Below are 12,260 nucleotides of genomic sequence, written 5' to 3'. Positions count from 1 at the left end.
ATATACAAAAACGCAAAATGGGGTTTATTAAACTCACAAACATAGATAAAATCACCCCGGAAGAAGCTTTGGTGAGACTCAAGTTGGGACCTTTGATGCTGCTGAAATTAGGGTGGCGTTTTATCGATTGATGTGATTGATTTTATCTGTGTTCGTGAGTATAATAAACTGCATTTGCGTTTTCAATTATTTCTGCTGTGCTTCACTATTCTGGGCTGCCCTCCTTCTTTCCTGATAAGGGATCTTGGCGGAGCAAGCTCGTTGTTTGCACCAGGATTGTACATGACTTCCTGCAATTTCTTGTTTGCATTTGAGCTGCGTCTACTTTTTCAGAGTTAATATAGCAATAAAGAGTGGCATAACTGACCAGACATCTTTCACATTATCTTTATACCTGATGAAAATTCATCATAACTCCCATATAAGCAGTAACTATTATTTTACTAATTTTATTACTTCTATTATAAAATCTGTTTAGGTTTTTTCCTCTGTATTTTAGAAATCACACATGCAGTTTTAATGAATTTTTTTATAAACTTTTTTTTAACTAAAGCCTTGTGTGGATCCAAAAGGAGAAATTTAAAAGGAAATATTTATATTTCTCCCTTTGGTATTCCAATTGTGTTTGCACCAACAACTGCATGCGTGACTTCTCACAGTAGCAGTACCCACTGTGTGTTTTAGTCACTATGGAATAACATTAAATCTTAAAACGTAACATTTGAAAGCTATTTCAAAGATATCCAAATTAATTTATTCTACAAAAACCTGGGATTGAAATCAAACTCTCCAGTAAGAGGCCTGGCTTTACAGTTTTAGAAACGGTTCTCTTAACTACTGAGCCAACTCATTAGATACGGTCTTTCATCATGCATTCTGAAAAGAACAGTTGTTATTATTATGCACAATTAACATTCGTTCCATTTCAAACACAACTCATTCCACTTTTGGCTTTTTTAAGATTGCTATACATGGTGCCATTTTGGCTTAGATGCAGGTACATTAAGAAAATATTTAAACTATGTTACTGTACATCTGCGCTCAAGGTACAGAATTCCAAAGTGTCAAAAATAATGTAAAATAAACTCTCAATTAAATATGTTGGCAGCAATGGCAGAAAATGTGAACAAAGCAGCTGCAACTATTGTACTTTGGCAAACAACAATGTGGATTTTACAGTGAAAGTGTAATAAAGAGTCAAGGTGCCCTTTGGCCCAAAGGCCAAGCATAAATAATTATTGGACATGACTAGGTGCACATAAGGAGCCCTGTGCAACATTAATTTTGCCAGCATAAAAGTACCCAAATTAATTACAAAGTATTGGTTTAATCACCGGGAGTTACATTCCACAATCATGTACAGAACGTAACAATTTTATAGCAACCTATTTATAAGAACATTACGAACAGTATATAAGCAGTTAAGGAAGTTCTTCTTGGACAACATTGCTATGGTGATCAGTTATAAAGATAGTGAAAGTAGGTAAGGTTGCAAAAAGACACAAAGACATCTAGTTCAACCTATCATTAAGAAAAATTAGTTCAGGGAAAAGCAAAAGCACTATGGTTGGTCAGTTTTCCTCAAATTAGAGGACAAATTATGGATGCAAAGAAGTTATTTAACATACTTTCTTTATGAGGAAAGCCATGGATACAACATGGCAAATCTTAAAATCGCTTCTTAAGAACATTGTGGACAGCGATATTTTTTTGCCTGGTGCCTTGGCCCCAGCTATCACTATATTCAATTGTATCTGATTCTGCGCCATTTCACTCCACAAGTGACCAAGGGTGCCTAACAACTCATGCTCAATTCAAGTCTACATATTAAAGTAAAATAGGTTTCCCAAGTTTATTCTGCAACCCATAGGCCAACCATTCTATGTTGACTCATAATCAATAAAAACCTTTAGACTTATATAAGACCATTATATTGTCTCCTCTATCAAGATGCAAAATAACTACTGAACTATTTTTAATTGCCTATACACATAACAGTTGACCTCCCCATAAACATGCACATTGTGGGAGGAGGAAGAGAAATTGCTGGCAGAGATGTTGGGCAGAAGCAGGTCTCTAAGCAAAACAAAGGATTAAGTATGATCCTTTTCCACCAACATCAGCCATCAGAGGACAGTCGGTAGGAAATATATCCCAATGTTGCCAGAATCCACCAACTTTAAAGTGGTTTACAGGGAATATTATATATGAGGCTATGAGACCTCCAATGTGTGATTAGTTAGTATCCAATGAACGAAGCAGCAGCGGTGCTCCAGTTATCACCGTGGCCCTTCAATGTCAATCAAAACGAATGTCCACTCAGGAGCTCAAAAGAGATACATAGGTCAGTAACTATAGAAATGATTACCTACAATTTATTTGGAGGGTTGCTTTAAGGCACAACGACACTTTGGTACTACAGTGTAGACTTATTCAAGTAAGAAACAGATATGGAAATGACAGCTTTACAGCTGGGTGATTTTCTGTTGATTTTAGGAGGGGGGGGGACATTCTTTTTAAGTATACCTTAATAACTATTGATACCCTGTTGCTCAAAGCAATTTGTTCATGCCCAAACAACTTTCAATTACTAAAATGTTCAGTGCTGCTTTGAAATGAATCTGATAAAATCTAAATGTTCTTCACAAGTTTTCATATGGCAGATAAATTAAAGAAACTAACTCATTACTGATGCTTAGTGGCTTGGCCATGCACAGATATATCAATATACTATCTCTAACCATGGAATCTTTAATTAAATATAAATTAGCATATTTTAAACATGGGGGGATTTAGCAACTCCCTACGTCAGAAAACTGACCTTAAAAAGGTGCATACTGCAGGATTGCGATTATTTTTTAAACACCATTTGTGCAAAAAAAAATGTGTACATGTGGCTTTTTTACACCACCCTCGCCACTTTCCAACAGGGGGGTGTGGACTGGGCATGGTGCGGGAAGGACCATTAGCCCTGGCAGATTTATCATAATTTCCATCAGTTTTCTGGTGTAAATGACTAAAATCTGGTAGCATGGTGGCTCAGTGGTTAGCACTGGTGCCTTGCAGCGCTGGGGTCCTAGGTTCGAATCCGACCGAGGACACCATCTGCATGGAGTTTGTATGTTCTACATGGATGCATGGGTTTCCTCCGGGTACTCCAGTTTCCTCCCACACTCAAAAGACATATTGATAGGGAACTTAGATTGTGAGCCCCATTGGGGACCGCTTGATGCCAATGTCTGTAAAGCTCTGCGGAATATAGCAGCGCTATATAAGTGCATTATATAAAACTACAATCTGCTGTATATTTCATTCCAGGTGCACAGACTGCCGGAGGATGCACTTAATAGCAAGGCATCATAAAATAAGAACATCCTCCGACAGAGCAGGGGATTTCAAGATCGGGGTAGAAAACAATGGTCTTGATAAATGTCCCCAATAGTTCAAACTACAGAGTAACAGCTCTATGTCTCACCGATAGGTTATACCCAAATCTTTTTTTTTCCACCATAATAGGCATACTGTATTGAGTTCTAATCTGCTCTGTTTATACAGCCCCCCGCATCACTATAAGTACACAGGATAGGATAAATCATGTATGTCTTATACTCACATCAATGTAGTTGGCATTGATTTCTTCTGAACTGCATTCTGCCTGTAGAGGGTGGAGTCTAACACGATGCCGCTCATCTGAAAGTAAAACTTTAGGATATGTAACAACTGCCCATTGTACATACTGTGCTTAACAACGCAGAGGTCCCATAGAGTCACTTACAGTTTGGAGGTGGCTCCTGTCTTCCTTTGCTTTTGTCCTTCTTCTTAGACACATCCCAGTCAAAAAAACTCTGATGCAGAAAGAACACAGTTTGAAGTCAAAGATGGCTTTAGGTGAGGCTTTGTCTCTCACACAATTATTTAGATTATATCTTCGAAAATGCAATTTTAAACCATGGCTGTATACACATTTTAAGGCTATGCTATTTAGCATCAGCCTGATTCATATATTACATGTGCAAACACAAATAGCACATTCTAGAGAACATAGCATAGCAATAGCAGATATTCCTATACTGTGGAAAACATTGATAACCATCACTAGATTATGTCATCATTCTGTACAAAACACAATAAAAATGAAAACAATTGCCTATAAACTAAGAATCTTACATAATACTCAACTCTTTGTTCATTACAATTCTACCAAAACAAATGAATACAATAACAGCAGATCAATAAAAAAAAACTAAGAGCAAAGCTTTTACCTCATACTCCTGTTTGAATCCATACCCCTCCGCCACCTTCATCTGATTAATGTGTTGAAGTAGATCTGCCACACGTACTGCTGGGTGTAATTGTCCTGTATGGTATGGAGATCCTTTCCTACCACTACTTCGTCGTGGAGAGCCTCCCAGAAGGCTGCTTGATTCTGTCACAGACCCAACACGTGGCTCCCCTAAGGAAAATTTAGGACCTTAAATATCATTTTAAGCATTGTCACCTACAGACTGGCACTTACCACCCATGAGTCATTTCATATATATAAAAATGGAAGATGCACACAAGATGCCATGGTTAGCTATGTTAATGAGTTTCCCTCCAGTTTTATCAACTAAGACTTTAAAAAAAAGTCTAAGTAAAAAGTTGCAAGGTCACTTCATTTGGGGGTTGCATATAAAAACTGAAGTAGCATTTCTAGAAAAAATGTTAGGTTTAAAGATGCACCACATTTAACAAATGGCGTGCAATATTTGTATAAATAAATATAATAATATATAAATTTTAATTTGGCACAAAGTACACCAACACAGACTGAAGCAAAACTGACTTCATATATTACCCTCAAGATACAATCCCCCTTTTTTGTGTTTTCAGACCCTCAACAGTTTACAGATTGTATGGGCAATAATGACTGATCCTCCCTAACTACAAGAAAAATGAACAATCACTTAAGAGGACCCCTAACATGGCACAAAAGCTGCCTGAATTCTTATACTGTTTTACAGAGTATAAAGAAGGACCATTTTCATACCTCGAGAACCATAATTGTGCAAAAATGTTAAAGCTGCCTCCTCCTGAAGTAATTTGGGTTCATCCAAGATCTTTGTATGCTCTCTAGTGGGACCCATGCAAGAGTTTTCATGGCGCACTGGCAAGGCAGACTTAGCTAGACTCACAGGTTTCCTGAAACAAAAGAATGACGTAATTCAGAAAGATCTGCCAATAAATTTGCAGTTTTTTTTAACCATACACTCAAGATAATTCATCCCAGTAACTCAGACTGTTTGGGCTACATGCATAGTACACAACAGAACTGGTACTTGGGTAGGTTATACTAGTCTAGAATATGGTATAGCAGGGATGGACAAAACACAATGGGCATTAGGAGTTAGTAAGGTCAGCAAAAAACAAGTAAAAAATCCAGTGGACAATCTCTAGACACGCTGGCTGTCTGGTTAGTGGAATTTGCCCATCACTATGGCTAAATGAGATGCAGGGTGAAGTGTAAACTCCTAAAGTGAGTTTCTCAGTGACATTAAAATATAAAATCAGTCTCTGTTTAAGTGTTTCATCGCCATACTCACGGATAGTAAGCATAAGAAAATTGGGTTCTTCTGCCAGCAATGGAGAAAAGAAGGAAACTATGAGCTAGCCTTACAATCAAAAAATAATACACTGCCAAAACCGCCATTCCCTATCTAAAAATTATCGCTAATTTGAACTCTTCAGTTGTGATTTCTCACTTACCCTTTGCGGACAATAAGAATCACAGCACCAAGCAGAATGATAAATACAACCAGACCACCAGCACAAATTCCTAGTACAAGTCCCATCTCCTCTGAATGCTGAGGAGCCATGGAGAACCTGTGACTGTCCTTACATGGTGCTGCAAAAGAAGAAAAAAATGTCATGGTTCAAACTTGCCGTAATTAAGAAATATTAACGGGGTTGTCCAAATTATTACAAAATGTGTGCAAAGCCATTAAAAGATGGATTATCTAATGATCATATACATATACTGTATATACTCATCAGATAATCCCCCACCATTACCAGAATGGCAGCTCCAGTCTTCCCTGCCCGGCTTTGCTTGCTTGGTTGCAGAAATAACATATTGTATATACCACGTGACTGCTGCAGCCAAGTGAGAAAAGCCTGAGGGAAATAACAGAGCGGTGCTTGAAGCAGTGGGGGGTTACCTGGTGAGCATACCTTCTTTTTTATTTTTATCACATTTAGTGGCTCTGTGCACTTTTTTTTTTTAGTAACTTGGACAACCCCTTTAAGAATTGACTGTCAGACTATGGACAGAAGGGTTGCAAATCATACAGAATAGAAAACTAGTGGGGTTAAGGGGATATTCCCATCTGAAACATTTATGGCAGATCCACAGGATATGCCATGAATGTCCGATAGATGAAGTCTCACCTCTGGGACCCACTCCTATTTCAAGAATGGGGCCAGCACATGAATAGAGATGTGTTGACCATGAGCAGCCCTCCAATCACTTCAAAATGGAGCAAAGTACAGTTACTCGGTCTGTGGATAGATGTTCCAGATGGGAGTACCTTTTTTACTTTCTAAAGTCATAGCACTGGAGAGCGTTTATTATTGTAGAAGAAGTTACATATATGCACATAGGATTAGAGATAATGAAAGGAAAGCATAAATGAATGAATGGTGTTAAATTTAATTACATGTAAAAGAACACAGACTCATTTAAGTTTGTACCTTTCCTGGCAATCCTAACGCAATTTAGCCGTGTTTCCTAGGAGGAATAAAAGATAGTTTTTAGTAAGCTTTTCCCCCTTGCCATCCCTAGAATAACCATTAAATGTCTCACACAACGTAGTCCATAAAAGTGAATGTACCCAGCTCTGAAAATCTTACCCCACGATGATGGCTGGCTGCCTGCAGGTAGATAAGATAGCCCTTTCGAGGATCCAAGGGTGGATTCCAGTACCCTCCGTAACTGCGATTATCCCCAACTATGAAGGTGGTATCTCGAGGCAAGTCACTTGGCGGAAGTTCTGCTCCCACATAGCTGGTAGCACCTTCCATCTCCGCCTCCTCATAACCACCAGCCCCAGGGAAACAGCCAGGAATTGCAAGTTCACGTTTAGCTCGACTGGAACTTTCTCCTTCAACCAGTACCTGGTAAAAGCTGATACATGGAAAATAACAAGGTAGACATGACTTTTGCATTTATGCCTCAATTTTATATTCAAAGTACAGTAAAGATCCGTTTGCATGCTCCCAGTATTGGGCCAATTGTCAGGAATTAACTTGCATGTGAACGCTCATTTCTAATAACTGTCCCATGTAAATGTGCCAACAATTATTCAACAGACAAGCAAAATGCTCAGTTTTTGGGAAATCCAGTTTATGCGGCATGTAAAATAATTGTTTGCCAGGAGCAGAACCCCCCCCTGTGTAAACAAGGATGTGAATCTATATGGGGATGAACAATCGTAGCAGCAATCATTCATCCCCATACAGAGTGGATGATTGTAGCATGTAAATGTAGTTTAAACATGTGGGCAATGATTGGGAGCAAACTGTTAATTCCGATCATTGCCCTCTGTGAATGAATCCTAAAACTGCTTGAAAAAGAAATATTGGAAACAAATGAAATACTGTAAAGGGAATGTTGCCCACAGCAGTCCAACAGGCACTCATTTATCAGAGGCCCGTTGTCCTGAGGACTGCTATGGGAAATCATCATCCCCTATTTAATGGGCAAACACAAGGGAAACACTGTCTGTGAAAGCTGCAATGATTGTAATGATTTATATTATATAGGAAATATTCTTGTGAATGCTACAAGGAATAGGCAGGAATATAGAGAACTTCTACTACAACCGAAGCAATGAATTAGTAGCCACTTTTAAACTAAATCTTGTTGAGGCACAAATATGCCCTTCCCATCACCACAGCTGCAATAAAAATATATTACATATATCACCAGGAAACTAACCTCACAGGGGATCCTCTTCCTTGTGCAGGCCTTAAGAGAACAGTGATAGTATGATCTGTCTCAGCAATTGGAGCAGGTAAGTCTCTATAGTCAAATGCAGGAGCTGGGGAATATAAAAGTAAGTAAAAAAATGTTAACACTCCCAGAAATTGATGAAAACACCTTTTATAATGCACAGTGATGTCTATGTAGAATTCCCAGTATAAAGGCTGAGGCATATGTGAAGCTCCTGGATTCTGGTAAAAGATCAGATCCAGGGCCCCGTCGACCCTGGCACTGCATGTAATTAATTCTTGCTGTGTAAGATAAATGTACAATATAAAAGTATAAATCTGTAAAGTGATATATCTACAGTTAGTGCATTACTTTTTAATTATCATAACATGCTATCACATCTATTCATTCTTCTTGTATAATACCACAGTTTTTTCGGTCCCCTCAAGTATGTAGGCCCTGCGTCACTGAGCCTCTATAGTTCAGTACCTCCCAAAGACTAGATAACAAATTTAGTACAAAACTCTCTCACTGGTTATAAATTGTTACCTGAAATGTTAGTGGTGAGCTCAGTAAGTGCACTCTGTCCATAGCCTTTGCTATTACGTGCCCGTACACTCAGCAGGTAGGTGGTTCCTGGGTGCAAGTTGGTAAGAAGGTGGGAAGTTGCATTAGGAGGCTTACATATAGTTGAGCGTGGTCCTGGAACGCTCACCCCAGGGTCTGAAGACTCAATGATTTGATAACTAAGCTGCAAAGATGATAAAGAGGTAGTGATGGGTAAACTAATCTTAGAAGTCAATTTTGTTATAGAGAGATGGCAAGAAAGCTATCTAAAAGAGATTACAGCGAAGAATTACCTAAACAGTTTATAGATCCAGATACAGTAGTTATCTCAGCCACAAATAGTTGGGATACGTCTACACTAGTGTTTAGAATTCCGGTATTCTGTTTCTGGGATACATGCAGCCGGATTTTGTCAGGCAGAATGCTGGCATCCATGGCAGAAATCCGGCGTCTCCCATTACATTGAATGAGATCCAGCGAGCGCCAGCGGTGAGCGGAATTCTAAACGCTAGTGTGGACGTAGCCTAAGACTGTTCCTGAAAACACAATGCCAGCCTTAGTTCACAAGGCAGGAAAGTTCCCAGTACATACTGAGCATTCACAAGTTCCAATTCTACCGATGTATGCCAAAAGAGGATGCTTCTGGCATAGGTCAGGAAGGTACCGAGGTATTACAATTAGAGCCTGTGAGTGAGAAATGCCACAGTACCAGCAGCACATGAAAAGCCTAAGTGGCAGTAATACAAGTTAACTTTAAGGGGTTCTCTGGGAATGATGGCTGCTAGCAACCTGTTTCAGAATGTGAGCAGGACTGGTTTCCATCACTTACAGAGCTGCTTGGGTCTGAGGGGACGGGGCCTCACTAAACATTACGTTCTGGTACTTGCATATACTACAGAAGTAGTTGAACACCCTGCGATTTTGCAAGTTCTCCCACTTAGAAATCATGGAGGGGTCTGAAAGTCACATTTAGGTGCATTCCCACTCTGAGACAGAATTAAAAAATAAATTCAGGAAATCACATTGTATGATTTTTTAAGAATGTATTTGTCTTGCAAAGGTCACTGTCGGTAGAACACTATGCCGTCATGGTTTTAAATCATGCATTGCACGGAAGGTTCCCCTGCTCAAGTCATCACATGTCCAGGCCAGTCTGAAGTTTGCCAATGACCATCTGGATGATCTAGAGGAGGCATGGGAGAAAGTCATGTGGTCAGATGAGACCAAAGTAGAACTTTTTGGTCTAAACTTCACTCGTCGTGTTTGGAGGAAAAAGGATGAGTTGCATCCCAAGAACACCATCCTTACTGTGAAGCATGGGGGTGGTAACATCATGCTTTGGGAGTGCTTTTCTGCGAAGGGGACAGGACGACTGCACTGTATTAAGGAGACGATGAATGGGGCCATTTATTGTAACATTTTAAACAACAACCTCCTTCCCTCAGTCAGAGCATTTAAGATGGGTCGTGGCTGGGTCTTCCAACATGACAACGACCTGAAGCACACAGCCAGGATAACCAAGGAGTGGCTCCGTAAGAAGCATATCAAAGTTCTGGAGTGGCCTAGCCAGTCTCCAGACCTAAATCCAATAGAACATCTTTGGAGGGAGCTGAAACTCTGTGTTGCTCAGCGACAGACCCGAAACCTGACAGATCTAGAGGAGATCTGTGTGGAGGAGTGGGCCAAAATCCCTGTTGCAGTGTGTGCAAACCTGGTCAAGAACTACAGGAAACGTTTGACCTCTGTAATTGCAAACAAAGGCTTCTGTACCAAATATTAACACAGATTTTCTATGTTCAGCAGTGCAAGACAAACAAATTCTTTAAAAATCATACAATGTGATTTCCAGAATTTTTCTTTTTTTTATTCTGTCTCTCAGAGTGGGAATGCACCTACAATGTAAATTTCACACCCCTCCATGATTTCTAAGTGGGAGAACTTGCAAAATCGCAGGGTGTTCAAATACTTCTGTTCCTCACTGTACATATTGGTGAGTGTTCCTGTCAGGCTGCTCAGCCATAATGGCATATCATAGACAGGATCGTCTATTGTAGAGCAGTGTAGAGTGTAATGAGGCCCTGCCCCCTCACACACCTAAGCAGCTCTGCAAATGGTGGTAACCAGTCCTGTTCATATATTATGACAGGCTGCTGGTGGGCCAAATTAGACATTTTACTGAATATTTTCCCATAAAACTATATATCAATCTGCTCAGCTCCTCCTGCTCTATAACATACTGCCTGTAGCTTACATCGCATTTTCAAGGAGACAGGTTCCCTTTAATGAGCTGAAGAAGGTCAAAACTAGTTTCAGGTTTTCACAATTAGTAATACTGATATTTTAAAACAGAAACATACATAGGTCATATTATTTGTGTATTCCTACCTCATATTGGGTAAGGATACCATTGGGTTCAGCAGGTTCATCCCAGGAAAGTAGAATAGCATCGTCCAGTGGAGTGAGCACCAAGGACTCTGAAGCAATTCCCCCAGGTACTGAGCAATAAAGCAAAAACAAGCACACTTACTGATAATAATTTCTGAGGGATAACAAACTTGAAACTGGGATTATATTACTAGACACACATTCAACATGGTGATTTCAATACTGTTACAAAAACCCTAATAATTTAATCTAGTAATATAGCATAGAATTAGTGACATCAGCTGCAGCGGTGTTGAGGATTGGAGTGGCAGGAATGTAAGTGGTATGGGATGAGATTGGTGCAAATACGCTATTACTATTTTCTGAATGCAAAGAAGGTTTGTACACAAACATAGAAGAGGATTCTTTACGGTAAGAGCAGTGAGACTATGGAACTCTCTGCCTGAGGAGGTGGTGATGGTGAGTACAATAAAGGAATTCAAGAGGGGCCTGGATGTATTTCTGGAGTGTAATAATATTACAGGCTATAGCTACTAGAGATGGGTCGTTGATCCAGGGAGTTATTCTGATTGCCTGATTGGAGTCGGGAAGGAATTTTTTATTCCCCTAAAGTGGGGAAAATTGGCTTCTACCTCACAGGGTTGTTTTTTTTTTTGCTTTCCTCTGGATCAACTTGCAGGATGACAGGCCGAACTGGATGGACAAATGACTTTTTTCGGCCTTATGTACTATGTTACTATGTTAATAATTTGTAAAACCTATTACATAAGGCACTTTATAGACACCATTTCTAATAGGTTTTAACAGATAGCTTAAACGGAATGTGTCATCTGAAAATCAACTATTGTTTAAATCATGTTTTTATGTTTAACATATTTTTAAAGAATTTTTGATGATGTTATTTTAAATTTTCCATGTCAATAACTATATTTAAACAAAAAACATAAAATCCTGCAGTTTTCACACTGGCCACTAAGCCTAATAATAGGCACCACTTCTTGGTCTGTACAGATCCCTTTACTGCAGTTTTCACACTGGCCACTAAGCCTAATAATAGGCGCCACTTCTTGGTCTGTACAGATCCCTTTACTGCAGTTGTCTAAGTTAAATATAAATATCCCAGCAGCAGGAAATGTGATAAAATAACAAAAGAAGTCATTCTTACCACTCCTTTCCTCTGCTGCTTCCAGTCCTGCAGCACTGACCTCACCTTCTTGGCTGCAGCTGTGATATTTCGTGCTCACAGGTCAATGTGCAGCCAATCACTGGCCTCTGCATAATATGGCACATAAAAGCTGTGGCCAGTGATTGGCTGCAGTGATAACATGGTGTGCATGGA

At 39.5% G+C, this 12,260-nt stretch overlaps 1 protein-coding gene across 1 annotated transcript in view; it reads right to left on the bottom strand.

Moving 5' to 3' along the window:
• Nucleotides 1–12,260, bottom strand: part of PTPRU (protein tyrosine phosphatase receptor type U) — a 144,491-nt gene that overhangs the window by 37,893 nt on the left and 94,338 nt on the right. The window contains exons 9-18 of the mRNA XM_040424364.1: nt 10,922–11,031; nt 8,519–8,720; nt 7,976–8,078; nt 6,889–7,162; nt 6,730–6,766; nt 5,746–5,884; nt 5,030–5,181; nt 4,263–4,453; nt 3,776–3,845; nt 3,614–3,690 (exon numbers count right to left, since the gene is read on the bottom strand). Coding sequence (XP_040280298.1) covers nt 3,614–3,690; nt 3,776–3,845; nt 4,263–4,453; nt 5,030–5,181; nt 5,746–5,884; nt 6,730–6,766; nt 6,889–7,162; nt 7,976–8,078; nt 8,519–8,720; nt 10,922–11,031 — 1,355 coding nt within the window. The remainder of the gene's footprint in view (nt 1–3,613; nt 3,691–3,775; nt 3,846–4,262; nt 4,454–5,029; nt 5,182–5,745; nt 5,885–6,729; nt 6,767–6,888; nt 7,163–7,975; nt 8,079–8,518; nt 8,721–10,921; nt 11,032–12,260) is intronic.

The sequence above is a fragment of the Bufo bufo genome, chromosome 3, assembly GCF_905171765.1.
Source record: "Bufo bufo chromosome 3, aBufBuf1.1, whole genome shotgun sequence".
NCBI lineage: Eukaryota > Metazoa > Chordata > Amphibia > Anura > Bufonidae > Bufo > Bufo bufo.
Note: the sequence above shows the minus strand (reverse complement) of the source record. Positions and strands in the feature narration are given on the sequence as shown.